The sequence below is a fragment of the Muntiacus reevesi genome, chromosome 18 (assembly GCF_963930625.1).
Source record: "Muntiacus reevesi chromosome 18, mMunRee1.1, whole genome shotgun sequence".
Lineage (NCBI taxonomy): Eukaryota > Metazoa > Chordata > Mammalia > Artiodactyla > Cervidae > Muntiacus > Muntiacus reevesi.
Genome location: NC_089266.1, coordinates 17,330,280 through 17,357,083, shown reverse-complemented (window position 1 = coordinate 17,357,083; position 26,804 = coordinate 17,330,280). Strand labels below are relative to the sequence as shown.

Sequence of the window (26,804 nt, the reverse complement as noted above, 5' to 3'; positions counted from 1 at the left end):
TACAACCTCTGTAGGTGGCACTGGAGGCTGAGATGGGCCGCCCTGCTGGGCTGGAGAAGGTTCTGTCTCTTTAAGGGGTGGGGCTGGGAACTCCTCTTGGTTTGGAGAAGATCCTACATTCTGAGGGGGCTGTAGAAGCTGAGGAAGGGTCCCCTGAGGGACTGGAAGTGACTCCACCTTTGCAGGGGGTTCTGATGTCTGAGTCTCAAGCACCTGCTGTGTGGGAGAAGACACCACCTCCTTGGGGGGCTTGAGAGATACAGTTGAGCTCCCCTGGGGAATCGGAGACTGAGCTGGCCGTCCCCCCTGGGCTAAAGAAAGCTCAACCCCCCCAGGGGGATCTGGAGTATGAGCAGCATTCTCCAGCTTCACTGGAGAATGTACAAGGTCTTTAGTTGAGCCTGGAGTTAGGACAACCGCCAGATCCACAGATTTGGCAGTGATATGAGGCAACACTGGACCCAGAGGTGAAACTGTTACCTCATTCTCTCCTAAAGGTTGAGTAGCAGCATCGTTGGTGTCTTCTGGAGGCTGAGCTGGTTGCTCATGCTGGACCAAAAAAAGTTCATTTTCAGAGGCAGTCAGTGGCTGATTTGAAACCTCTTGCTGGACTGACAAAGGTTTTAACTGCCCAGGGGACACTGTAGACTGAGCTGAGGTTTCCTTTTGGGGTGGAGACGTTTTAACCTTATTAGTGAATGCTGGAGTGATGGTGAGTGCAAGGTCCACAGGGTTGACAGTGGCGCTGGGCTGCTGCAGAAGTTGACCTAGAGAGGAAACTGTTGTCACATGATGTTCCGGAGAGATAACTATAATTTCATTAGAGAGCTCTGGTCGCTGAGCTGTGGCCTCCTGCTGGGGTGGAGAAGGTATAATCTCATGAGCCTGTGGATTCTGAGCTGGCGTCTCCTGTTGTTCTGAAGGTGTAATCTGAGTAACAGCCTCTGGAGATGGGACTGGAGCTGGCACTTGAACTGGCAAAGGTTCAACTTCCTCAGGCAACTGTGAAAGCAGCGTGGGGGCCTCCGGCGGGGATGCGGAAAATTCTGCACTAGTAAGGGGTGCTGAGGACTGAGCCAAAGGCATATGCTGACTTGGAGAAAGTCCTGCCACCGGAGTGGGTTCTGTGGTTATGGTAAGCTCAAGGTCTGCAGGTTTGACAGTGACATTGGATATGCTTGAATGTTGAGTCGGTTGCTCCAGCAGTGTTGCAGCAGATTCTGTCTCCACTGGAGACAGACCTTGGGTCTCCTGCTGGGTGGGAAAAGATTCGGCCTCATTAGGGGACTCTGCAGACAGAGCAGCCTCTTCCTCCTGGACTGGAGAAGGTCCAGCTATTCCAAGAGAGTCTGACAGCTGAGTCAGGGTCTCCTGCTGGGTGAGAGAGGGTTCAACTTCCCCAGTAGGCTCAGAAGGCTGAGTTAGTTGCTCCTGTTCACTCGAAGAAGGCTCAGTTTCCTCAGGGGCCTGGCCTGTGGTCTCCTGCTGGGTTGGAAAAGCTTCATCTTCCCCAGTAAGCTCAGAAGGCTGAGCCGGTTGCTCCTGCTCACTCAAAAGTTCAGCCTCCCCCAGGGTCTCTGGAGGCTTCTGCTGAGTTGCAGGAAATTTAGTTTTCTTAATGAGCGTAGGAGTGATGGTAAGTCCCAAATCATGAGGTTGAAATGCAACATTGTGCAGGTTTGAATGAACCTGATGCCGAATGCCAGGTCGAACTACTACCTCATCGCTCATTGGAACTTGGAATACATACTCAGTAGGGAACCCTGGAGCCTGAGTTGGGGTTTCTTGATGGAGCAGAGGAGATGCAACTGTCTGAGGGTGCTTTGCAGGTTGAGACAGGGCCTCCGGCTGGACTGGAGGAGTTTCAACCACATCTTGTTGCTCAGGAAACTCAGATGGGGCCTCCTCTTGGGCTGGAAGAGGTTCAACCTCCTCAAAGTGCTCTGGAGGTTGAGACAGGACCCCCAGCTGGACTGGAGAAGGTTCCACCTCTTTAGTCACTTCTGGAGTCACGGTAAGCACTAGATCCAGAGGTTTAACAGTGACATTGTGCAAGTGTGACTGCTGAACTGTATGATGCGCTGCTGGTCGAGCTACAGTCTCCTTAGGTGCCTCCAAAGGCTGGGCTAGGGCCTCCTGAGGGCTTGAGGTTTCCACTTCTTTGGGGGCCTCTGCAGGCTGAGACAGAGCCTCCTGCTCAAGTAGAGGTAGTTCTACCTCGTTGGTGTGCTCCAGATGCTGAGCCTGGGCCTCTTCCTCGGATGAAAAAGATTCAGCCTCCTCAGGCATCTCTTGTTGGGATGAAGATTCGAACAGCTCGGTGGGGAACGGTCGGGAAGTGTGGTACTCCAGCTGAGATGAAGAAATTTCAGCCTCAGGGGGCTCTGGAGTTTCATCTGGGCTCCCCAGAAAATCCGTAGGTAGGCTCTCCTCAGGATAAAAGGCATCCATACTGGAATCTAAATAATCATCCTGCAGTTCTTCTAGACCCTGATTTTTTTTCCCAAGTTGTCTTGTAGTTCCAACAACAACTTTGGCAAGCGGTCGATGCTTAACGAGATCTTTCTTCAGGTTTGAGGGCGAAACAATAAACTTCGTTGGTTTTGAGCTCTTACTACCTAGAGGCGGAACAAGTATTTCAAATGATTGGTGGTTTTCAGCCTGATCTAGACCTATAGTTTTAGCCTTACTTTTGTGTTGAGGAGGCAGAACCAAGGCTTGATTCTGATCCCAATCTAGCACTGGAATCGCTTCTGGGAGCTTTTGATGCTGGGTTAGCTTGTCATCCAGATCCTCGTGTAGAATAGCAAACTTATCTGGCTCTGCCAACAGCTCTCCAGCTGAATCCGAGTCCAGGTATGGAACCAGAGTCTCACTCAAATCCTCATGAGGCAGGGCCAACAGGTGGTCTGGAGAGGAGGAAGTCAAGTAATTAAAGCCCCCCGGCTCTGCCAGGGGTGTGAGTGCATGGGGCAATTCGGGCGGGAGGTCAGAGGAGTGTGAAGACCAGGGCTCAGTCAGCCCTGGGGGGTCGGAGGTCAACTGGACAGGGGCCTGGGCCCACCCCAGAGGCTGAGCTGCCTGAACCAAAAGCCACAACGGTTGCCAGGTAAGGAGGAGCCGTGGGGACCAGAGGCGCAGCCGGGACATGACATGCGGAGGCTCCCGGGCGCAGCGACCCAGGCCAGTGGGGCGCCAGCGCCGCCCCTGAGCGGGAGCCGAACCGTTATGTGAGCCCGCAACGCGCGCGCACCCTTAGCAACCGCGCGCCCCTCCCCTGCCCCGCGTCCAGCCCTTTATTTACGACACCTTTAGTTACGCCACCTTTATTAGGTTCGAACCAATCTGCGCCATCTGAGTGCGCCTTTTTCCCAGAGTCACTAGGGTGCAAACCAAGCCATCCTTCCTCTCGCACAGGTGACAGTGACCTCCGGCCGGGCCCTCTCCCCAGCCTCCCCCAGCCCCTCCTGGCTCCGTGCAACCAGGCAGGATTTGGGCTGCAGACCTAAATGGCCCTGGACGCTGGCAGCCCAAGGGTTGGGGGAGGAGTGGAAGGGGATGCAGAGCTTCCCAAGAAAGCCCCAGAGCCAAGCATTCCAGGAAATTCATTAGTGCTAGTTCAGTTCTGGCACTGTGAACTCTTCCTCCTCAAAGCTGAAGTCTGAGAGGCATTCTTCCTCCCCTTGGCCACAAGGCTTCCAGGAAAAGCAGCTGACCTGCAAAATGAGCAGCACTAGTTAGGGTGGCGGGAGGGGAACACACCTTACAATTTTAAAGTTATTAAAAAATGTTGCTCTTTCCTCTAAACTCTCAGTACCCAAGTCTGGTCATTAATTCACCACTCTGCTATTAGGGGTTACCACCAAATCAGTGATGACTTCAAAATTTCTGTAGGAGAGGCTTTGGGCAAGTGAGCAAGTCATTCTGGCAAAGAATGTCCAACCAAGTGAATGGCCCTTTACATTACCATGGGAAAACTTGCCCCATCCCACCTTGTTTCAGCACAGCCATTAATCTAGAAAAAATTGCAGTGTCACTTTACAGAGCCCTACTGTGTGTACACACCTGGAGAAAACACTTAAGATGTTAAAAGTCAGCATGTTAAATAATTTTCTTGAAATACTGTAACTAAGCATGCAGTTTACTTTCTTCACAGTCCTTTTAAATAACCTAGTCCTTTTTGTTTGGCACGACCTCTATCATCTAAACTCCAAGAGAAAGGGAGCTTCATCTCATCCCCACTGTCCAACCTAAAGGTTTTTTAAATGGAACTGATTAGAAGATTGGCCTCATTTAGGAACGGATTTGTTTTTATAATCAAGTTTCCAAAATCTTTAGCATCAATACCGAATCCTTTCCTCTCTCATTTCACAGGAGGCTAGCCTTCTAAAAGCCCAAACTTGGACACGTTTGAAGTTTCCATGACTTATTTGATTTAAATTGAATTAAAATAATTATTTTGTGAATGAAAAGCTTTCAAAATTTTTGTTTTTAAGGACATAACCACCTTTTCTGTCTCTACTTTCTTCTCTTCAAAACAAACTTTGCAACATTGGGGTGGGTTAAATAATCAGAAATCTAGCCCCAAATTAAGTTTTCAATGACATGAAACACATTTTTTGCTCTTTTTTTTTTTAAAAATCCTATATGCAGTACATTAATGTTTTCTTTTAAAAATTACTTTGACAAGCTGCGCGCAGGCGCGCGGCTCTCTTTCCTCCGCTGCCGCTAAGGTGCTCGGTTCTTCCGAGGAAGCTAAGGCCGTTTTGGGGTGAGGCCCTCACTTCATCCGGCGACTAGCACCGCGCCCGGCAGCCCCCACCCAGCACTCGCCTGCACCATGGCCTCCGTCTCGAAGCTCGCCTGCATCTACTCTGCCCTCATTCTGCACGACGATGAGGTGACGGTCACGGAGGATAAGATCAATGCCCTCATTAAAGCAGCCGGTGTAAATGTTGAGCCTTTCTGGCCAGGTTTGTTTGCAAAGGCTTTGGCCAATGTCAATATCGGGAGCCTCATCTGCAATGTGGGGGCTGGTGGACCTGCCCCAGCAGCTGGTGCTGCACCAGCAGGAGGTCCTGCCCCAGCCACCACTGCTGCCCCAGCTGAGGAGAAGAAAGTAGAAGCAAAGAAAGAAGAATCTGAAGAGTCTGATGATGACATGGGCTTTGGTCTTTTTGACTAAACCTCTTTAGTAACACATTCAATAAAAAACTGAGCTGTTTGCTGCTAAAAAAATAAAAAATAAAAATAAAAATTACTTTGACAACTTAATCCCTGATTTGAGGCATTCATATAATTGGTTTACAGAAAGGTCCTTCAGCAAAATATTTCACACAAAATACATATGAGATCTGGGTAAAACACGTTATTTGAAAGGCATTAATACATTAATACAGTTTCCACACACTGTAGCATAATCACAACAAATTAAAGCCATAATTACTTTGTTTCCAAATGCCCGCAATTCTGTTTGAGGGGAGTTCTAAGAGGCCTGTGTCTTCTCCTGTGTCCACAACTGTACAAGTACCTCATGGTCCTCAACCCTGCTCTCCAAATTTCAAATAAGGGGTCAGAGAGAAGGCTCAGACATCAGGAAAAGTCCTAGAAACTCCCTGCTTCAAAAGCAGTTTCAGAGTTTCACATTTCCCTAAGGAGGATGGAGCTGAGCAGACATGCCAAGAATCTTCTGGTTGTTTTGAATTACGGCTACCCTGGCTTTGTATCCCTTGAGTCTTTCTCTCCACATACTTGAATTAAATCCTGTAGTTCCTCTTCAGTTCTAGCATCTGTGACCTCTTCACATGATCTATACGCCACAGCTATTTTACCACTTTCTGAAATAGAGTTAACAAATACCAATTCAGAAATTTTGTTCCAAAACTTCCTGTGCACAATGGTGGCATCCAATAATTAGACATTCTTTTTATTTCTAAAAGTAGAAAACAAGAGCATTTTCCTAGCAGTTCCCACATCCAACACATATCATTACTATTTGTGAAAAAATATGTAAGAGAAGTATCAACTTTGGTTCAAAAACCTTTATGATCTTAGAAATAAGAACTAAGGAATGAGGTAGTAAAAGCTGTGGAAACAAAAATGTTCAATCACAATATGATTAAATAGGAAGGCATTAAAGAGGGGGTCAAAGTGAATTCAAACCGGGGATAGATACCACTGGACTATACGGGAAACGTCATATTAGAAGTGAGGCAAATGTCTACTACTTGGGACCAAAATTCTACCAGATACAATGAACAAAGCTTTGGAGAGAGAATTTTACTGGCCTATGTACCTTTTGGAGTACACAGCTTCCCTCAAGGCAAACTACAGCCACCAGGCTTTTCGGTTTAAGGAATTTTGAGTGCATATAAGGAACACCATTTGCATATTGCTGCTGCTGCTAAGTCGCTTCAGTTGTATCTGACTCTGTGCAACCCCATAGAGGGCAGCCCACCAGGCTTCCCCCGTCCCTGGGATTCTCCAGGCAAGAACACTGGAGTGGGTTGCGATTTCCTTCTCCAACACATGAAAGTGAAAAGTGAATGAAGTCGCTCAGTCACGTCCGACCCTTCGCGACTCCATGGACTGCGGCCCACCAGACTCCTCTGTCCACGGGACCCTCCAGGCAAGAGCATTGGAGTGGGCTGCCATTGCCTTCTCCGATTTGCATATTAGGGATAGGCAAACAACCTAGACAGTTAGTTTGGTTCTCAAAGGCTGTTACTGGAATTGACAGTTCATGGACATTCTACCTGGTGACCAGGGAAGTCAAACTTCACTGGAACAACTGTTCAGGCTGGAAGACTGACACCAGTCCAAGGTCAACTCTGACAAGCAAATAAGGTCTCTGACAACTTAGCTGGCATTTCACAGTCCCTAAGCCTGCAGGGCTGTGAAAGAGGGGAGTAATTCTGTTCCAGGGATCTACCAAACATGAAGTTTCCTTTGGGCACGGCCTGTGACATTTTCACCCTATATAACTCAATAGGATACATAATCAAGCTATTCAATAGCATGATCACATTCAAGGCTCACAAAAATGTATATAAGAATCGTATTCATCCAATATATCAGAAATGAAAACTGAAATTGATTCCAAAAACATAATCTAATCAATTCTTCAAGAAAACAACAATGATAATAATCATCATCGAAATATTTTGTCTGCTTACTATGTTCCAGGCGTGGTTCTAAGACTTTTACATTCATCATCTTATTTACTCTTACAATATCCCCCACAAGGTAAGCTGAATTACTAACCCAATTTATAGGTAAAGAAATTGCAGCTTACGGATATTTAATACCTTCAAATCTCTCTGGCTAGAAAACCTAAAATTGCAACAACAACAAAAATCTAAGAGACAAAGTCAGTACTCAAACACAGGTGTCCAAGGCTTATAGTCACCATACTATTCCATATGATAAGTCAGCAGTCGAGAAACAAGAAAGGGATCAAACACTTTCTGTATGAACTGAGGCAAGTCAGTCAATATCTAAACAGTGGGGACAATAATATTTGTGTCATTTTTCTCATAAATGCCACAAAGAACAAATTTGAGACTGTTGCTGTGCAAGCATTTGGTAAATGAAAGAATATGTACTATTTTATTTATTTTTAAACTTTTTTTTTTTTTTACTTTTATTTATCTATTTACTTGGTTGCGACAGGTCTTTAGTTGTGGCATGTGGGAGCCGCATGCTACTTCCCTGATGAGGGATCAAACCCAGGCCCCTTATATTGGGAGCACAGAGTCTTGGCCACTAGACCACCAGGGAAATCCCTATGTAGTGTTTTAGATAACCATTATTTTCATCCAATTAACTTTTCAAATAAGTTTAATTGCTCATTGAAACTGAAGCACTATAAGGACAATAAAAAAAAGTCTTACCTAAAACCACAATCTGCAGTTTCTGGAATGCATCTGTCAGAGCCCTCTGAATAGCAAGCTTCTGGGTTTTCTTCCTTTTCATAAGGAGTGATAATGGCCCTAAATCCAACCAAAGCAAGTGAATTTAAAATGCTTATCTGGATAACTGATTTCTAGGTTATATGTTTAAAAATGCACCTATGATTCTTAGATCATTATCTTAGTGATTAAGGGTGAACACAACACTAGGGTATGGTTGAATGGCTATGATGTAGTTATATTCCGGCACGGCACATTTTCCCTGCTCACATCTATTCTTGAAGTTCCTGGAATACTAGATGGGAGATGAAAGCCAAGAACATGACACAAATCTCTCATTAGTCACAGATTCCACATGGACAAGCTACAGCCACGCTCCTGCAGACTCCTGTGTTGAGAGGGCTGGATTCACACAGTGAGACAGACGATCTGGTCTCTCCCCAGGCATCACTCACTCAGGTGGATGGTGGGGCCTCCTCCACTCCCTTTGCTAACAGCCCTGCTTCTGACTGAAGCCCAAGTGCCATGGGAATCCATACCAATGGGAATCCCCTTTCCAGGGATCTACATTTGACTTTCTCCACTCAAGCCCTTCCATAGGAGGCAAAGGACTGAACCTTTACACAGGAGTTGATTTAAATCTTTAGAGAATGATTTTGTTGGGATGACTGAAGGCCACAAGAGATCTGTATTTGAAGGACTATTTTAGCAGAAAACAAATTATTAACCAAAAATGGAAAAAAAAAAAAAAAAAAAAAAAACCCACCTTAATTTTCCCTCCTCCTTGGCAGGCAGTCAGTTCTAACACTCTAAAGTTCATGGTCCTGTCAGGTATTGCCTAAGTTAAAAACCTGTGTGGCAAAGGAGAAAAACTCTGCCCTGGACTTCAGCTGCTTGGCAAAGGTGATGATGTATCTGAAAAGGCGAGTTTCAGAAAGAAAGGAAAACAGACCTTCTTCCAAGTTATCCAAAGGTTCCTCAGCCATGCCAACTCCTGGACTTCTGCACTCATAGGATGGCAACACCACCTCTAAAGCACAGAAGAACTTCAGGCTTTGCTTCTGAAGAGGTGCCACAATATCTTCATTTTCCCTTTCTTCTTCAGGGTCAGAAAGATCCTGAAGCTGTTAGGATTTTGAATTAAAGGTTATACTTCAAAATATTCTGTTTTGAAAAATAAAAAACTCCATCAATCCCAGTTAATAGTTGAGGTGTCCCATAGCTTCAAAATCAAGTGAGATTTGCAAATGAATTACTAGGTACAGAGAACTATTTTTTATTATATATCACACAAATACTGGAGAAAATTATGGACACCACCATTTAAGTCACTGAGATGATCATGAGTTCTAGGTGGCATGTCCATGCTCAGATACTTCCATGGGGAAATCTTTCCCATCTCCTCCCTGTAGCCCATTTCTAGTTTTCTTTCTAAAGTCTAGGAGTTTAATGTTGAAAGGGGCCTGGTTGGTCAAAGAAAATCTACAGAGTTTACCTTGATGATCCTTTTTGACCATCCATTGAAACCAAAGTAGTAATTTGCCAATTCCTGACATCTGGAGCTGTTTAGGGCAAGGGCGTTGTGTTGAACTGCCTTATGTTGGGTGCCAAGACGAATCTAAAGACATAAGAAACCTAAAAATATCACAATCTGACATAGACTTATTTTGGATATACCTGTTTGTCAATACCAATTTCATGTTGTGTTGCTTAGTTGCTGAGTTGTGTCCGACTCTTTTGTGATCCCACAGACTGTAGCCTTCCAGGTTCCTCTGTCCATAGGATTTCCCAGGCAAGAATATTGGAGTGGGTTGCCATTTCCTCCTCTGGGGGATCTTCCCACCCAGGGAGTGAACCCGAGTCTCCTGAATTGCAGGCAGATTCTTTATCACTGAGCCACCTGGGAAACCCCAATCAATTTGAGCTATAAAGATTATATAGGACATTTTAAGCAATGAGTTCACAGTGAGCCCTAAATAAGTGTTCTTTATTATTTTTAATAAGTCAGTACTTTTCTGCATCATTTCCAGAGCCCAATTCATCGGAAGGTTTCCCTGACCTCTGGTGGTGAAAGTGATGATGAACGCAACCAAGGAAGCCCAGCAGAAGCCTATTATAGGGCTGTGGGTAAACAAAGGAAGAAAACTTTTAGTCATCTTATCCCCATCTTATCCTGCTTGAGAATATGACCTGAAGGGGAGATAAGATGGACCTGCCACTGAAGTAGGACCTTAATCTGTGGCACCCTCTCCCCAAGTTACTAACACCTGTTAGAAGAGGGAATACACATATCTCTATAAATTTTATAAGTAACCAAAAGAATTAGAGGTTCATCTACATTAACAAGCTTCTTTGAGAGTAGAAGTATTTCCGGCATTATTTCTCCAAATAACTTACACAGTATCACTTTACTGTGGATTTTTTACATCACTAGCACTTTGTTAAATGTCTATTTCCATTTTAAACAGTATGTAGCATATAAATATATTAATAAAAATTCAAATAAAGTCAAAGCATTATTAATTCTTTATTTCTCTGTGCATCTTCCTCTATCACTAGTTTATGAACTTCTTAAGTGCTAGAAGGAACCATATCTTGTTACCAGGAACAAGCATAATTCTTGGCATATAATAGAGGACTGAGGGTCTGTTGACTCAGTGAATGAATGAAAGAATGAGTAAATAAGAAAGTGAAATTACCTTCTCCAACTGAAGCTCCTGCTGGGAAGGAGAAATGAAGACTAATTTTTAAATGTTGAGTGTCTTGTAGGAGGCTAGGCCCTGTATGGTGAGTCATAATTCAGCTGTTTTGGACAATGAGGAAGCTTCAGAAGAGCTCTGAGCGTAGTAGAGACAGTCTACATCTGGGATAACCTTGCCACAGTTCTTGCTAGCAAACAACATATAATTAAACTAGGAAACAATTGGGAGGCAGGTAAAAACTCAAGGTTCTGCATTACATAAAGAAATCTAATATGAATGCCCTTTCCTCTCAACTATATAGTGACTTACAGAATATTTCCTTCATTTCTCTATCAGTGATGGGTTTTATGGTGTGCAAATCTCAAAACCTAAGCTTACGGAATGGTCTTAATGTTCAGTATAAGAAAAAGAACTCATTACTCACAACTGATACCAAGTAATCATTTCATAATCTTTTCAGTAATATATAAGTGGGTACAAGAAATGGTCACAGTCAGTAGCAGGCAGATCATAGTCTCCAAATTAAAGAATGTCTGACATTCTTTATGAATGTCATTTCAATCATAGGGAGGAGAGCCCAGATTGAAGAAGGTGTGAAACAGGGTACAAAAGTGGGAAGTAGTGTACCTAGAGTCACGTCTGAGAACAGTTCAATCAAGGTTAAACCAGTGAGGAAAGAAATATGGGTAAGAATAGGCAGCAAGGTCAGTGGGAAGTAGCCAAATCAAAAAACCAACCAGAGGGACTTCCCTGGTGATCCAGTGGTTAAGACTCCACCGTGCAAAGTAGAGGACATGGGTTCAATCCTTGGTCAGCGAATTAAGATCCCACACGCCCCGGCGCCACAACTAAGATTCGACCCAGCGAAATAAATAAATAAATATTTAAAAAAAGAAGAAGCCAACCAGAGCAGACATACAGTTATAAAGTGAAAGGCTTGGGAAATCTAAGCCTTACTCAGCTATTCAGAGGAATTGAAAAAATCCTTGGAAAAGGAATGGTGGCTGAATGGAGGCATATAATGAAATGTTCATTCTGGGGATCTGGGGAAGTAAAACTGGCTAGCATGTTACTATGGAGCCATATTATTAGAATAATCATACACTAAAGAATATTTTAACCATTTTCTGGAAACCGAAGGGAGTTCTGAAAAAGCAGTTTGAGAATGATGATGATGATGATAAAGCATCCTTTATGTTATAATTGACTAAAAACTTTGTCAAGCTCACAAATTTAAAATTCATATAAAAATAACTATAAAGAACTCTTGTGAAGATTTCTTAAATTAAGGGGCAGCATAAAATGACATGGGGTTTAACATCAGTAAGTTTGGGTTTGACCTCTAGTTTCCATATTTATTGTCATGAACCTTAAGTAAGTCAGTTAACCATCCTGAGCTCGAGTTTCTTTAAAAAAGAAAAGAAAGGGGGGTGGAGGGAAGAAATGGGGAGCTGTGGGGGGCAGTAAATGGAGCAATGCATCTGAAAGCATTCTGTAAACCGGAGCGCTTTACAAACGTTGGCCTATTCGTTTTAAATTCAGCACTTCATCCCAGCGGAGCGAGGAATTCCACATTTGGACCCACCTTCACCGGAGATTTCTGGAAAAGCTGCTTCTGGTTGCATGCTTTTTGGGCTCTGTGAGCATCCCTCGCTGAATAAAACTTGATGATGGCATAGAATCCAGGACCGGCCACCGCTGCGTTTGGGAAGACTCGGACCGAATACAGAAGGCCGAACTGGGAGAAGACTGTGAACAGAGAATGCTGTAGGGTGGTCCTACTTTAAGTAAGAGCAGGAAATTTCAAGCCCAGGAAACCAAATTGACCATTCCGTTATATTCCCCCCAGCCCTTCGCCACAGGTAACGGTGGTGAGCCTGCAACTCCAAACACTTCTCATTTCACAAACAAGTTTCCCTCTGAACTCATAAGCTTCGAGAAGCACTAGGAGGCATTGTGAGGCCTGCTGGGAGGTATCTCTGAAAAATCTTTAAGGGCGAGTGGACCGCTCCAGTCGCTTCTAGAATTAAGATTCTTCTCAGCGAAGATCACAGGCGGGCGAGGTGCTGAAGCAGGGCCCCGGGACTCCCAATTACTAGGGCGCTAGGCGGCTTTCTCCATCCCTCCCTCCACCCCGGCCTGGCTCACTTGCAAGGCCTCGGCCGTGGGTCCAGAGCTCAGTTCCCACACAAGCAAGGTTTTGTCACTCCCTGTGGGAACCGCAAAAGGTACCAACTCCGCCATCCTACCGTCACCGCGCGTGCGCGGCTCGAGAGCAGGCCGCACTGCGCCTGCGCACGGCGCGCCCGCGCTTTTTTAAAAGGAGCGCGTGAGGGGGTGTGGCCAGGGGAGTGAGACGAGGGCGGGGCTCGTACCTCTCCTTCGCCCCGCCCACTCCTGGAGGGTCTCCGCCTCTAGTTCCCCTTCCGCAGCTCCGTCGCCGGGGAGACTTTAGAGTTTAGTGATTTTACACAAGTGTATTTTGTGGATTGAGTCCAAAGGGTTAGTTTATTGGATCGGATGGTGCGGACTTTATAGCAGCTGGCTTCATCTTCAGACTCCCAGGGAAGACTAGAGTACTAAGTAGTTACCAGTAAATACCCACTGAACTTTAAAATTTTAGATGTCCCGACTCTGAGAAATGACCACCAAAGATGCAACACTTGGACTTAAGAGTGTTTGTTTTCATGAGTTTTAAATATGCAAATCAAGGTATAGCTTATTAAAGCCATCAACAGTCTAGTTTGAAATCCTTAAAAAGCTGGTTTCTAGCCCATTTTCCTAAAGTACCCCCAAATCACCTGCCATATTTCTGCACCCCTACCATGACTTTCTCCACTTCAATATATCAGAACTTTAGCCTCACTCATTACCTACTTCTGAGCTCTTTTACTTCAAAAATAGTTGACTTTAGAGGAATAATATGAATCTTGATACTGTTTCAAACCAATAACTACAGATTTTATTATCCATTTCATTATTCTTGCATTCATTGTATGTGTCCATTTATTCATTGTATCCATTGTTCACAGATGTCTCTGCTTCTCCAGCTGGATTATGAACACCACATGAACAACAGTTACCATTTATCATCCTTCTTCTAGTTCCTGGGCTTCCCTGGTGGCTCAGAGGTTAAAGCGTCTGCCTGCAATGCGGGAGACCTGGGTTCGATCCCTGGGTCGGGAAAATCCCCTCGAGAAGGAAATGGCAACCCACTCCAGTATTCTTGCCTGGAGAATCCCATGGATGGAGGAACCTGGTGGGCTACATTAGTCCATGGGGTCGCAAAGAGTCAGACACGACTGAGTGACTTCACTCACTTCACTTTCTAGTACCTAGCACACACTCATAATCTATTAGGTACTCAAATATAGGTGGAATTAATCATGAATAAATTAACACATTCTTTGCACAAGGAATGGTTTAATAATTCCAAAAAATAGAGAAGCTTCTTTCATCGTGGTCTTCTTGGTTTGCAAATGACAGTCAGGAGCCAGGGACCTGGGCCTGGATGGGAACAAGGAGGAAGCCCTAGAAAACCATTTATTCTTGGGGCTCTGGTCAGTTTTATTTGTAAATGGGAAGGGAAGAAAATAACATGAAGTGGAGGCAAGAGGAAGAAGAATTGAAGAATTCCCGAGTGAGGAGAGGAGTTCTGGAATGACTCCACCACAGGCCTGCTCCCTGCCTCATGCCAGGTGACAGCCTGTCATCCAATAGGAGAGGGGCCTGCCGGCACAGTGCAACCTCCATTTCACCCTGCGGAGAGAGAGAGGAGTGGTTCTTGCTTCCTACTTAGCAGCTGCTTCTTTACACATGACCCAGTTTTCCGTGAGTATTCCATACAGAGCAATGCCCAGAAACCCCTTCATTCCCAGCTCTCTACTGGGTCCTCCTGTGGCCCCTCTGATCCTTCCTTTAATTTCTGTCGTCCATAGTGTTTGCTCTTTCCCCCTTCTTAGTACACTTTCACATTTTCAAATCTTCAACTCCTTCTGAAGGGGGAGAGCACTTTTTTACAGGGCTGAGGGTTACTTAAAAAAAAAAAAAATCCCAGGTGTAACTATTGACTTTCCCTCCAGAAAGGGTCAGCCCTAACAGTCATCAATGCCCCCTCCTCTCTCTCTCTCTCTCTTTTTGATAAAGTTGCTATATGCATTCATTAAAAAAAAATTATTTATTTGGCTCTGCCAGGTCTTAGTTGCAGCATGTGGGATCTAGTTCCCTGACCAGGGATCGAACCTGGGCCCCCTGCTTTGGGAGTGTGAAGTCTTAGCCACTGAACTACGAGGGAAGCCCCAGTGCCCCTTATTTAGCATGGTGTTTTTGGAGCATGCGGGCTTCCCTGGTGGCTCAGGTGATAAGGAATCTGCCTGCAATGCAGGAGATCCAGGTTTGATCCCTGGGTAGGAAGGATCCCCTGGAGAAGGGAATAGCAAACCATTCTGGTATTCTTGCTTGGAGAATTCCATGGACAGAGGAGCCTGGCGGGCTATAGTGCATGGGGTTGCAAAGAGTCGGACATGACTAACACTTCACTTTGGAGCATGCAAGTTATTTAGCTCCTTCTGTTTTCAGTTTCTGGTAGAGGCAGCCATTTACATTGTTTATATATCCAGTTTGAGGCTTAGAAATGTTAAATAATCAACTCAACGTCCACCATAGTTAAGCTGGATCTGCAAACTCATCCTGCTGGCGGACAACACTCTTTTTAATAGAAACGTTGCTGCCAGTTATGGAGAGAGGGTCTCATGGCAGCCGTGTTTATGTTGCTTAATTGCTTCCATCCCTACAGCTGAATGGAGCCAGGTCACCAGGTCCAAGCTTAACCCAACAGATCCTCTATCTGGACTAGGACTGAGCCTCACGGGTCTCTATGGTCGTTTAGGACATTAGCCCATAGATTCAGGGCAGACACTCTGTCTGGTGGACTGTAGATTAGAGAAAGCCAGGCTGCAGAGGGAGCAGTGAGGCCAAGGCACCGAGAGAAGCAGAAACTTGCCAGGGAAAGTCCCCAGCCCTGCTTCCATCCCTTTCCTGAAGCCTAACTGCACCCCTCGTGTGGGCCCAGCAAGACACCTTGTCCTCTCAGCATAAATCCACCCCTTCCCCCCACCTCCCCGCCACACCCCCGTACTCCCGGCTAGCTAAAGTCATTCTGTTACTGCAGCCAAAAGAGTTTTGCTCAATATAGCATCAGAGAAAGAGCTAGATCCCAGGAGCTACTAAGTCAGAGTTCCTGCCACAGCCCCCATTTTTCTAGACTGTACAGAAAGTCCTGACCTACTGTCCCTTTCTCTGTCACCACATCTTTCTTAAGGCTCTGCCCACTAACTTCATCCCAAAGTGACCTCCTCACCAGTTCTTCATCCCCCCTGCTCCGGACACAATCTTTTTTGCACAGTTGATAATCGCGAGAAGATTGGGGCTCAGCAGTTCTGAAAGAAAGGGAGAAAGAATACCCATGAAAGTGCTGGGGACAGTCCCAAAGACTGGCTCTGCCTGCAAGGCACCTCCCACCCAGAGGCTGAGAGCTTCCAGTTGAGGCATGGCCTCCCTCTCAGAGGCCCATCTGGACATCCATACAATGGCTGGTGGACGTTGGGGGTGACTGGGGAGTAAGGGCAGGAGGGTGAGGAGGACAGAGATTTGGGTCTATTTACTGCCATCCTCCCTAGTGGATGGTGGTTCATCCCAAGTGTGGAGGTTTCTAGGGAAAGGAAAAGCCAAATCAGGCTGCACAGTGACCAAGGTGAAGTCCTGCCTAGGGAGCGAGGCTCTTCAGGTGAAGAGCCGAGGGCCATTCATCAGAGTTCAGAGGAGGAGATGAGGTCTCCTCCTCATCACAGAGTCATGGACCTGTGGAATCTTCTGGACTAGCCCTGAGGTGGGGACTTAGTACTTGATCTTCAGTCAGACCATTAGCCAAAGACAGCACTACTTGCTGGCAAGAGCTGAGCCATCAGGGCCACCCGAGTGGCATTGGGCACTGGTTCTCTGAGCCTCAGTTTGCCCATCTGTAAAGTGGAGATCATATTAGTTTCTATCACATAGCAAGTTGGGTAAAATGAGCCATGTGTGCAAAGTACTGAGTATGTAATACACTCAATAAATGTTGGTGGCTGCACTGCTCCGCTCTACTGGCTGTGCAGAGCCTTTCTGGATCCTGAGAGCAGCCTGCAGAACCTCCTGTGGGCATCCAGGGACACAGTCAAACCCCCTGCTCAGTCAAGGAATCCCCTGACTCCACGAGCCATCCCTCTGGGGGCGCTGCCAGGCTGTGCGTCCCGTGAGTAGAGCCTGGTCATCTCTCTCACCTCTCCCACCCTGGGACCCGTGCCAGACCTTGACAGTCCACTTGGCAATTGTTTTCCGTGTGACTCTGGTAATCGTTGCACCAGTAGTGGCTGTTGATCTGGAAGATGCCATAGTCAAAGCTGCCATCTGTGTTTTCATTCACCTTTGTTATGTTGAAATCACTCTCTACGAAAGCCAGGCACAGCCCTTAGAACAGGGAGAAGGGGGTTTTCAGAGGGGGTGGCCAAGCTGAGGGAGAAGGAAGATGGAGGAGAAAGGGATGAGGAATCAGAAGAATGGAACAAGGGCTGAGAGGCTGGATGGGGCTGGCAGGCCAGAAACATCCATCAGCTTCTCCTCTCACTTTGCAGTCCATTCAGCCAGCCACCCATCAGTACAACCACTCATGCATCCATCTGTCCATCCATCCTTTCTGCACTTAATGATCACCGACTGTGTGCCAGAAACTGTGCAAAGCCCCGAGAGGGACATTTAGCTGGGTCAAATGCAGATGCTGCCTTCAAGGAGCCTATAGAGTAAGAATGAAACTATGGACCTAAAAAACCCACAAGGCAAAATAAAAGGAGAGAGTGTTGTAAGGCAGATATGCACAAATTCTGGGCCAAAAGGAGCTATCTCTACTGTGGAGCGGGATAAAGCCTTTATACTGGCTGTTCGCACTGCCTGGAATGCTCTTCCCCCAGACGTCTGGGGGACTGGATCCTTTTTTCTATTCAGCACTTCTCAAAGTCACCTCCTCTGAGAGGCCTTCCTTGACTTCCCCTTCTAAAACAGTGTCACCCATCACTCCCCCTGACTTATCCTTCTGCAGAGCATTTATCGCCACCAGGAAGCACTTCATATATCTGTGTGTGTGTTTCCTGCTGCCTCTTCCCCTAGGATGTGAATACTGTAAGAGAAGGAGCTATGTTGAAGTCTGTACCCCCAGCACCTACAGTCATTCCTGGGACATAGTAAGTGCTCAGTTAATAATGGTTGAACAAATATGGAATGTTGGGAAAGCCTTCTTGGAGAGGGCTGCTTTGTTCATTTGACTTTGAAAAAACAAATAAGAGAAGAAAGAAAGATGGGCACTGAGGGCACGACCGTGGGAGGAGGAAGGAGCAGGGTGTGAGAAAATGTCACTCACAGTCAGTCAGGGAGTAGCCCTCAAACCCATTCAAGTCCTCCTGGTGCAGCACCTTGGCCAAGTCACAGCGGCCGATGAGGCTGGCTTGATTCACAGCAACGAGGTAGCTGACCAAGGAGATGAGCAGTGGGCTTGGCATCCTTGGAGGGGAGGAGGCACGGTGGAGGGTGAGCAGCAGAGGGCCTGCGGGGCCTGGAGTCTCCCAGACTGTCTTCTGGTCTTCTCCCTGGGAATCTGGAGAGGGCAGCCAAATGTCCTCACTCACTCACTGCTCCCCTCCTGGCTATTTCTCTTTCCTCTCATGTATTATTCTATAAATACTTTTTTTTTTTTGGTCTCCTGTTTGGTTTTTTATTCCCAATTTAAAATTAACAATGCTGGGGCATGTCAAATAGGCATGTAAGCTGGCCTAAAGGGGTACCCACTAGCCAAATCTGGAATAACATTTTTGAGGTAACAACTTTACTGAGATATAATTGACAATATATAATTCATACAGTATACACTTAATTCAGTTAAAGTGTGTAATTCAATCATTTTCAGATTGCAGTACTATGTGACTATCACCACAATCAACTTTATACTGTTTTCATCAACCCAAAAAGAAACCTCATATCTATAAGTTGTCACTCCCTGTTCCACTTCCCTACAGACTCTGACAACCACTAACCTACTTTCTGGGCTTCCCAGGTGGAGCTAGTGGTAAAGAACCCGCCTGCCAATGCAGGAGACATAAAAGATGCAAGTTCGATCCCTGGGTGGGGAAGATCCCCTGGAGGAGGGCATGGCAACGCACTCCAGTACTCTTTGCCTGGAGAATCCCATGGACAGAGGAGCTTGATGGGCTACAGTCTCAAAGAGATGGACACAACTGAAGTGACTTAGCATGCATGCATGCAATCTGCTTTTTATTTCTATAGATTTGCCTGTTCTGAGCATTTCACATAAATGAAGTAATACAATATCTGGTCTTTTGCAATTCACTTAACATAATGTTTTCAAGATTCATTCATGTCATAACATGTACCAGCATTTATTCCTTTTTCATGGCTGAATACCCTGGAGAAGGAAATGGTGGTCCACTCCAGTATTCTTGCCTGAAGAATCCCATGGATGGAGGAGCCTGGCCAGCCTACCATCAATCCATGGGGTCACAAGAGTTGGGCATGACTGAGTGACTAAACCATGGCTGAATAATATTACATTGTATGGATATATCACAATTTGTTTATGTATTCATCAGTTTGTGGACATTTGAGTTATTTCTACTTTTTGGTTATTAGGAATAATGCTCCTATGAACATTCATGTACAAGTTTTTGTGTGGACAAATATTTCCATTCCTATGGATATATTCCAAGGAATTGCTGGGTCACACGGTGACTTAAAGTTTAAACTTTCAAGAAATTGCTAAACTTCCAAAGTGGCTGTACCAATTTACATTCCAGTCAACCTTGTATGAAGATTCCAACTTCTCCACATCCTCACCAATACGGTTATTAACTGTCTTTTTGATCAAAGATATCCTAATGGATGTGAAGTGGTATCACATTGTGGTTTTGATTTGCCTTTGCCTGATCGCTAATAATGTTGATTGTCTTTTCACATGCTCATTGGCCATTTGTATGATTTTGGCAAAATGTCTTTTCATATCCTTTGCCCATTTTTTCAGTTGGGTTTTTTGTCTTTTCATTATTGAGTTGTAAGTGTTCTTTATATATTCTGAACCTTATCAGATACATAATTTGCAAATATTTCCTCACATTCTGTGGGTCACTTTTCACTCTCTTGACAGTGTTTCTTTGAAACACAAAAGTTTTAAATTTTGATGAAGACCGATTGATGTATTTTTTTCTTTTGTTGCATGTGCTTTAGTATCATATCTGTGAAACCAATGAATAACGGTTTCCAAGATAATCTAGAACAATTTGGCCATCACAGTAAATGATGATAGTTATTATCTGTGATAACTTTAGTGAAAGTTATCACTCTATCAAATGATGATAACCCATTGAGTGAGATAGGAATCCATGAGTTCATAACAGTAATAGATAGTCAAATAGGTACATAATGGGGATGGGGGGCTCTTTCTGACATGAAAATGCTGACGGATAAATGTGGAGGTAGGCATGAAGTTGAAAAATCACCATCCTGAAACCATCATAGATTGATCTGAGCTAGAAAGAGTCAACAGTGGGTGCTAAATCAGAGGGAGTGGGAAGCTTAATGAACTGAGTTTGTTCATGGTCCTAAAGTGTCTCCCCACAGATTGCATCTTAGTTGCATGAGAAAAACAGTAACAATACAGTGGAGAAGCCAGACAGCATTTTGACTTCAGTCATATCGAGTGAAGTAAGTCAGACAGAGAAGGAGAAATATCTGATTATATCTGTTATATGCAGAGTCTAAAAAGAAATGATAAAAATGAACTTATTTAGAAAACAGATACAGACTCACAGACTTATAGAAAGAACTTATGGTTATCCGGGGGGAAGGATGCGGGGTGGGGGTGGTGCGGAAAGGGATAGTTAGGGAATTTGAGATGAACATATACATACACATTGCTATATTTAAAATGGATAAGCAACAAAGACCCACTGTATAGCACAGGGAGCTCTGCTCAATGTAATATGGACAAGAGGGGAATTTGGGGGAGAATGGATGCATGTCCCTTTGCTGGAAATGGATAAGGAGGAAGGGAAACCATCTTGCCCTGTGCTCATCCTGCTGCTGTCTTGTTTAGACCCTAAGTCGTGTTCAACTCTTTGCAACCCCATAGACTTAGCCCATCAGGCTCCTTCATCCATGGGATTTCCCAGGCAAGAATCCCGGAGTAGCTTGTCCTTTTCTCCTCCAGGGGATCTTCCTGACTCAGGAATAGAACCCATGTCTCCTGCATTGGCAGGTGGATTCTTGACCACTACACCACCTAGGAAGCCTCGTGTGTGTGGGTGGGTTTCCTTAACTAGGTATATGTTCCTGAAGGTTCCTCCATCCACTGGCTCCATGAGTCTGGCAGTTTCTTGGACAAGACGGCTACCCTGACAGTCTGTCTCCTCACGAATGTTTTATTCTGTCTCCTGAGACTCACTCCTTAGCAGCCTGAGCTTGCAATCATTCTTTTGCTTCTCTCTCCCACCCTACAGTTGCCAGATTTAGTAAATAAAATCACAGCATGTCCTGTTATGTTAGAATTTCAGACAAACAATGGTTATTTTTTTAGTATAAGTGTGTCTCATACAACCCTACTTGACCCTGACTCAGTGGGATCCTTCAGAGACACGATCCTTCAGATCCTTCCAAGGATCCTGCCTCGGAAAGCAGGGAGTTCCATCTCTGCCCCTGAAAGCCCCTCTTGGGGTTCTCCAGGGAAGACGGTGGTTCGGGCGGGTGCACCCCAACCTCCCCTCCCGAAGCTTACCTCTCTCCTATCCCTCGCTGACCCCAGGTCCCAGCCTACCCAGGGCTTTCCGTGAGAATCTGTAGAACAAAGCCTTTTGGGTGGGAGCCTCCTCTTCCTCATGGACTATTCTTTAGCCCCGCCCAGCTCACTGCTCTCCATGTTCTAAAGAAGATGGGAGCACTCAGTCACCCCCGCCTTCTGGAACCCCAGTTCTGTGATGTCATCACCCTCCTGGAAATACTCTGGTCTTAACCATTCAAACTGGTTCAGTCTTGAGGCCAAACTTGAGGCAGAAGCGGCAGATGGGCCTGGAGGGATTGGTGACAACTGCGACGAAGACCACTGGTGGGACAGAGCACATTGTTCTGTCTGACCACCTCCCTTCCCTTCTGGGCACAGTAACACCTTTGAGGGAATTCCTTCCCCCATGGCTTTTAGGTGGTCTGCCGGTCACAGGGCCCTGCCCTCCAGGTGAGAGGGTTTGTTTGTGCCCCAACACGTGTATCTTGAACTGAAACTAAGTGGCGAGGCTCAACTTCTCACAGGAAGCCTTCAGGTTTCCAGTCTCAGCCTGAGCCTGCTTGGAATCTCATGGGTACAGCCCATCTGAGAGGATAAGCCTCCTTGAACAGGGAGCAGGGTCCAGACAGGACTCTTGTCCCAGCATCCACCACTTCTGCAGCCTAAACTCACCTTTGCCCTTACTGCAACCCTGTGATTCAATAAATGTCCTTTCTTGTATAAACACATTTGAGTTGAGTTTCTGTCACCCATACGACCAAAAGAGACCTGCTTAGTACAGGTAGGATGGAGTTAACCATCCATGGAGTGGTGACCTGACAACCTGTCATCTCTCCATGAAGGACACACATCTTAGTGTCATTTGTCACCAAGGAAGTCTAGGAGACATTTCCACCAACTATAGCAAAAAGGAAGGGCTTCCCAGGTGGCGCTAATAGTTAAAAACAAACAAACAAACACTTGCCTGCTAATGCAGGAAACATAAAAGACACAGGCTCGATCCTTGGGTTGGGAAGATCCCCTGGAGGAGGGCGTGGCAATCCACTCCAGTATTCTTGCCTGGAGAATCCCATGGACAGAGTAGCCTGGCAGGCTACAGTCCATGGGGTTGCAAAGAGTCAGACATGACTGAAGCAACTTAGCAGCAGAAGCATAGCAAAAAGGAGGCAAAAGGAAGTTTTGTTACTGATGCTTACTTCACCCTTGAGACAGGGTGATAGAGTCTACCAGAAAGGAAGTAGGAGGAGTTTTCTAAGTGGGCAGTAATGCCCTGTACCCTCCGCCTCTGGACTTGCCCCCCTATCGGGGTAGCATCGCATTGCGTCTTGGGATGTAAAGACAGCAGAAGCTCTGCTGTTCTTCAGTCACTCAGTCATGTCCGACTCTTTGTGACCCCATGGACTGCAGCACGCCGGGCTTCCCTGTCCTTCACCATCTCCTGGAGCTTGCTCAAACTCATGTCCATTGAGTCGGTGATGCCATCCAACCATCTCATCCTCTGTCATCCCCTTCTCCTCCCGCCTTCAATCTTTCCCAGCATCAGGGTCTTTTCTAATGAGTCGGCTCTTTGCATCAGGTGGCCAAAGTTTTGGAGCTTCAGCATCAGTCCTTCCAATGAATATTTAGGACTGACATTCTTTAGGATTGACTGATTTGATCTCCTTGCAGTCCAAAGGACTCTCAAGAATCTTTTCTAGCACCACATTTTGAAAGTATCAATTCTGAAGCTCTGGTGGAGGTTGAACCCTGGGAGGAGGACATTCTCTGGATATCACTTTATGCAGTACCATTTGTGGCCAAAACAAACGACCCAGATAACTTCAGATTATCCAAGTAACCTCACCTGTGCAGAATTAGAGCCCTGGGTGACAGGAAAGGCTTCCATAGTCCAGGACCACATGCTGGAAATTGGGCCTGCAGGAGAGGGTCTCCTTGCAGCATGAAGTCTTAGAGGAAATGATGGCAGCACTCAGAAGGGGACCCTAGGGACCCTCCAGCCCCACTCACCCCCAACTGTGGCACACATGAGCCCTGGATGGTTCCTACCCATTCAAGGAACTGGCACATCCAGCCTGGGACCCATGAATAAAGTCTGGATGTTGTAGCCTGGGGCAAGAAGACATGGACTCCACATATTACTTGTCTAAATAAACATTGTCAAGTTATAAATCAAGCTAACAAACTATTAAATAAAATATTTTCTATCCTCATATTCTGACAAACATTCCTTTAAAAGAATAAAATTTTAAAATGTGTATAAAGCTATGTGTGTGTGTGTGTGCTCAGTTGGGTCTGAGTTTGCAGATCCAGGGACTGTAGCCCGCCAGGCTCCTCTGTCCATGGAATTTTCCAGGCAAGAATGTTGGAGTGGATTGCTGTTTCCTACTCCAGAGGATCTTCCTGACCCAGGGCTTGAACCATGTCTCTTGTCTTTCATGCATTAGAAGCCGAATTCTTTACCACTAACGCTGCCTGGGAAGCCCATATGAAGCTACGGCTTATATTAATATATGACAGAAAGTTAGCAGAATGTCAAAGATCAATGAACTTAATTTTTATTCCACATGTCTGGATGCTCTGTTAATGGATTAATAATGTTGGGATGAGTAATAAGTGTATACATAATTCATAAAGGATTAAAACTTTTCCATGAAATTTATTTTCCTATCTTCCTTTCAGCACCAACACTAGTTATATTACTATTATCAAGACTTTTAAATATATTTAAGAATTAAAACCATAATTATATTCAAAGTACATAATTTTAAATATACTTTCATCAAAAATATAAATTTATGTTAAAAATGTACTAATTTTTTCCATTTTCCAAAAAGTTAGTTTCTTTAAAATATTGAAAAGTATCTAATAATTTGAAAGTCAAGGGCTTTCCTGTTGGTTCTGTGGTAGAGACTCCACCTGCCAATGCAGGAGACATGGGTTCGATCCCTGGTCCGGGAAGATCCCACATGCTATGGAGCAACCAAGCCTGTGCACCACAGCTACTGGGTCTGTGCTCTAGAGCCCAGGAGCTGCAACTACTGAGCCCACCGGCTGCAAATACTGAACCTCCCACACCCTAGAGCCTTGCTCCCCAACAAGAGAAGCTGCCGCAATGAGAAGTCTGTGCACTGCAACTAGAGAGCAGCCTGCACGTGCCAAGACGACAGAAAAGCCCGCACAGTAACAAAGACCCAGCACGGTCAAAAATAAGTAAATAAATAAAGTTATTTTCTTAAAAGTCAAAATACAAATTGGAATGAATGTATATTACATTTTTATATCAAAAATTACAGAGATCCATTTTATTTTACTCTTTGAAAGTTTAACTACACTTTACTAAGCAACTTTGAATTTTAAAATTTAAATTTTATTTAAATTATAAATTTAATTTCAAATTAAAAGTAACTTTTCAAATTAAAATGTCAAAATTCATCATAAGTCTAGCATTTAATGTCCATCTTGTTGCCAATGTAAAGAATTATATTATGTCTAAAGTCTAGACATATATGAAAACATAAGAGTAATGTGTTATGTGAGTTTTGCAATCTTACAAACATTTCCTCAGCTTTTTACAGCTGAGGTAAATATTGTACTATTTCACGGATACTTCCAGAACCAAGAATAGGAACACAAAAATAAGAAACTGTACACTCAGGACTACTAGCAGCTCATTGTGTTCATATCTATTGCCTTCAGGCTACCTGAGAGGAAAGCTCTGAAGAGTTAATTAATTAGTCTTTTCTCTTACCTAAATACTTTTCTGCCGAAAGCCTCTCTGGACTTCAAAATAGTGCCTAGCAAGAGCCATTAAGCTTTCACCAAAACATAAAACAGGAGCTGTATTGTAACATTCAATAAAGCTTTAAAAATGGTCCATATAAAAATATCTTAAAAAAAAAAAGAAAAAAGGCTGTTGTCACACACTTGGAAGTCCTCCAAATCCTGAGCAGAAAGGCATGCGGAAAACGATGAGACCAAAAAGGATGGATGCGGATGACAAAGATCAGAGATTTAAACTAGGACGAAGACAACAGAGCTGAAAAAGGTGAGTTTGCAGATCTGACATGAAGACAGTCACCAATGAGACATAATCAAACCATATGTTCATAAGGCTGAATTTTAAAAATTATTTATGTATTTTTTTTGTTTGCACTAGGTCTTCCTTGTGTGTGGGGGCTTTCTCTAGTCGCAGCGAGTTGGGGCTACTCTCTATTTGCAGTGTGCGGGTTTCTCACGGAGGTGGCCTCTCGTTGTGGAGCACAGGCTTTAGGTGCACGGGCTTCAGTAGTTGCTCTGTGGCATGTGGAATCTTCCCAGACTAGGGATCAAACCTGTGTACCCTGCACTGGCAGACGGATTCTTATCCACTGGACCACCAGGGAAGTCCAAGACTGAGTTTTTAATTTTATTTTTAGGCTGTACTTTACCCCACAGAAAGTATACCTTCTCAAATACTTCAGGAATAGTTACAAAACTGATTATAAACTAGGCTAAAACTAGTACCTCAGATTGTCCTGAACGGAGGAATTATATCAGCTCCATACTCTGGCTACAATTTAAAAACTTCAATTTCTTATAACTTTAAAAGAAACACAGACACACATACACTTCTTCTCCCTTGAATAATTACTGGGTCATTGGCAAATTATTAATAGAATCTGGAGTAACAGCTTTCTAAAATGAAAATGACATTAATGTATCATGTCTGAATTTATTTAGAAGTAAATTCATAGTCTTAACTGCTTTCATTCAAGTAAAACAAATTGAGTGTCTGACTCAAGAAGTTAGAAAAATTAGAAGAAAAACTTTCCCAAGGAAGACAGAAGGAAGCAAAGCATAAGAATAAAAGCATAATATATTTAATTGGGGGTTCCCTGGTGGCTCAGATGGTAAAGAATCTGCCTGCAATGCAGTAGTCCCGGGTTTGATCCCTGGGTGAAGATCCCCTGGAGAAAGGAATGGCTACTCACTCCAGTATTCTTGCCTGGAGAATTCCATGGACAGAGGAGCCTAAGAGTCGGACACGACTGAGTGACTAACACTTTCACACTTTCATATTTAATCGAATTCAGGGGAAATGTTGGGTGACAAGTTAAAAATGGGGTTAAGAAACAGCAATGAGAGAACCTGCATATTATGTGTCTCACTTTGGACTCTGGATTCTTCTCTGTGTCACTAGTGCAGTGTAAGCTAAATTCTTCAAAGTTTCTGGTGTAAATTCCTTGCAAGGACAGGTCACTCTGAAGCTACAGGTCACCACAAAACTCAGTAGGTTGATTATCCAAGAAAGTAGAGTAACTGAAGGTTCTAAAGCTTTGTTAC

At 44.7% G+C, this 26,804-nt stretch overlaps 3 protein-coding genes and 1 pseudogene across 6 annotated transcripts in view; 1 reads left to right on the top strand and 3 right to left on the bottom strand.

The window, feature by feature from the left end:
* Positions 1 to 544: 544 nt before the first annotated feature.
* LOC136150109 (leucine-rich repeat-containing protein 37B-like) lies at positions 545 to 3,150 on the bottom strand. Its single transcript, XM_065910881.1, has 3 exons — positions 1,930 to 3,150; positions 1,095 to 1,254; positions 545 to 549 (listed from the first exon to the last, which is right to left on the bottom strand). Exons 1-3 carry the CDS (start codon positions 3,148 to 3,150, stop codon positions 545 to 547), a joined length of 1,386 nt encoding a protein of 461 aa, XP_065766953.1.
* A 217-nt stretch (positions 3,151 to 3,367) lies between these two features.
* Positions 3,368 to 12,886, bottom strand: RDM1 (RAD52 motif containing 1). Of its 2 annotated transcripts, XM_065909356.1 has the most exons (7): positions 12,761 to 12,886; positions 12,198 to 12,377; positions 9,406 to 9,528; positions 8,863 to 9,034; positions 7,893 to 7,991; positions 5,752 to 5,837; positions 3,368 to 3,716 (listed from the first exon to the last, which is right to left on the bottom strand). In XM_065909356.1, the coding sequence occupies exons 1-7, from the start codon at positions 12,854 to 12,856 to the stop codon at positions 3,615 to 3,617; spliced, it is 858 nt and encodes a 285-aa protein (XP_065765428.1). In that variant the 5' UTR covers positions 12,857 to 12,886; the 3' UTR covers positions 3,368 to 3,614. The 2 variants fall into 2 exon arrangements, with proteins under 2 accessions (XP_065765428.1, XP_065765429.1); XM_065909357.1 differs by lacking the exon at positions 9,406 to 9,528.
* LOC136149449 (large ribosomal subunit protein P1 pseudogene) lies at positions 4,741 to 5,224 on the top strand (annotated as a pseudogene).
* Positions 12,887 to 14,036: 1,150 nt separating the features above from the next.
* LYZL6 (lysozyme like 6) overlaps positions 14,037 to 26,804 on the bottom strand; it is a 29,204-nt gene continuing 16,436 nt past the window's right edge. For all 3 annotated transcript variants that reach the window (XM_065910160.1, XM_065910162.1, XM_065910161.1), the window contains 4 exons: positions 18,060 to 18,293; positions 16,958 to 17,116; positions 15,972 to 16,050; positions 14,037 to 14,371 (listed from right to left, as the gene is read on the bottom strand). In XM_065910160.1, coding sequence (XP_065766232.1) covers positions 14,302 to 14,371; positions 15,972 to 16,050; positions 16,958 to 17,116; positions 18,060 to 18,198 — 447 coding nt within the window. In that variant the 5' untranslated portion in view covers positions 18,199 to 18,293 and the 3' untranslated portion in view covers positions 14,037 to 14,301. The remainder of the gene's footprint in view (positions 14,372 to 15,971; positions 16,051 to 16,957; positions 17,117 to 18,059; positions 18,294 to 26,804) is intronic.

Bases quoted from the DNA above. Each gene is read 5' to 3' on its own strand.
- LOC136150109 (XM_065910881.1), bottom strand. From the start codon at position 3,150: ATGTCCCGGCTGCGCCTCTGGTCCCCACGGCTCCTCCTTACCTGGCAA. The intron at 1,255-1,929 runs GTTGAACCTCTT...TTTCCCACCCAG, and splicing joins CTCCAGAGCACTTTGAGGAG to CAGGAGACCCAAGGTCTGTC.
- RDM1 (XM_065909356.1), bottom strand. From the start codon at position 12,856: ATGGCGGAGTTGGTACCTTTTGCGGTTCCCACAGGGAGTGACAAAACC. The intron at 12,378-12,760 runs GTGAGCCAGGCC...ACCACCCTACAG, and splicing joins CCACGGCCGAGGCCTTGCAA to CATTCTCTGTTCACAGTCTT. The intron at 5,838-7,892 runs GTAAGACTTTTT...ACTCTATTTCAG, and splicing joins ACTGCAGATTGTGGTTTTAG to AAAGTGGTAAAATAGCTGTG.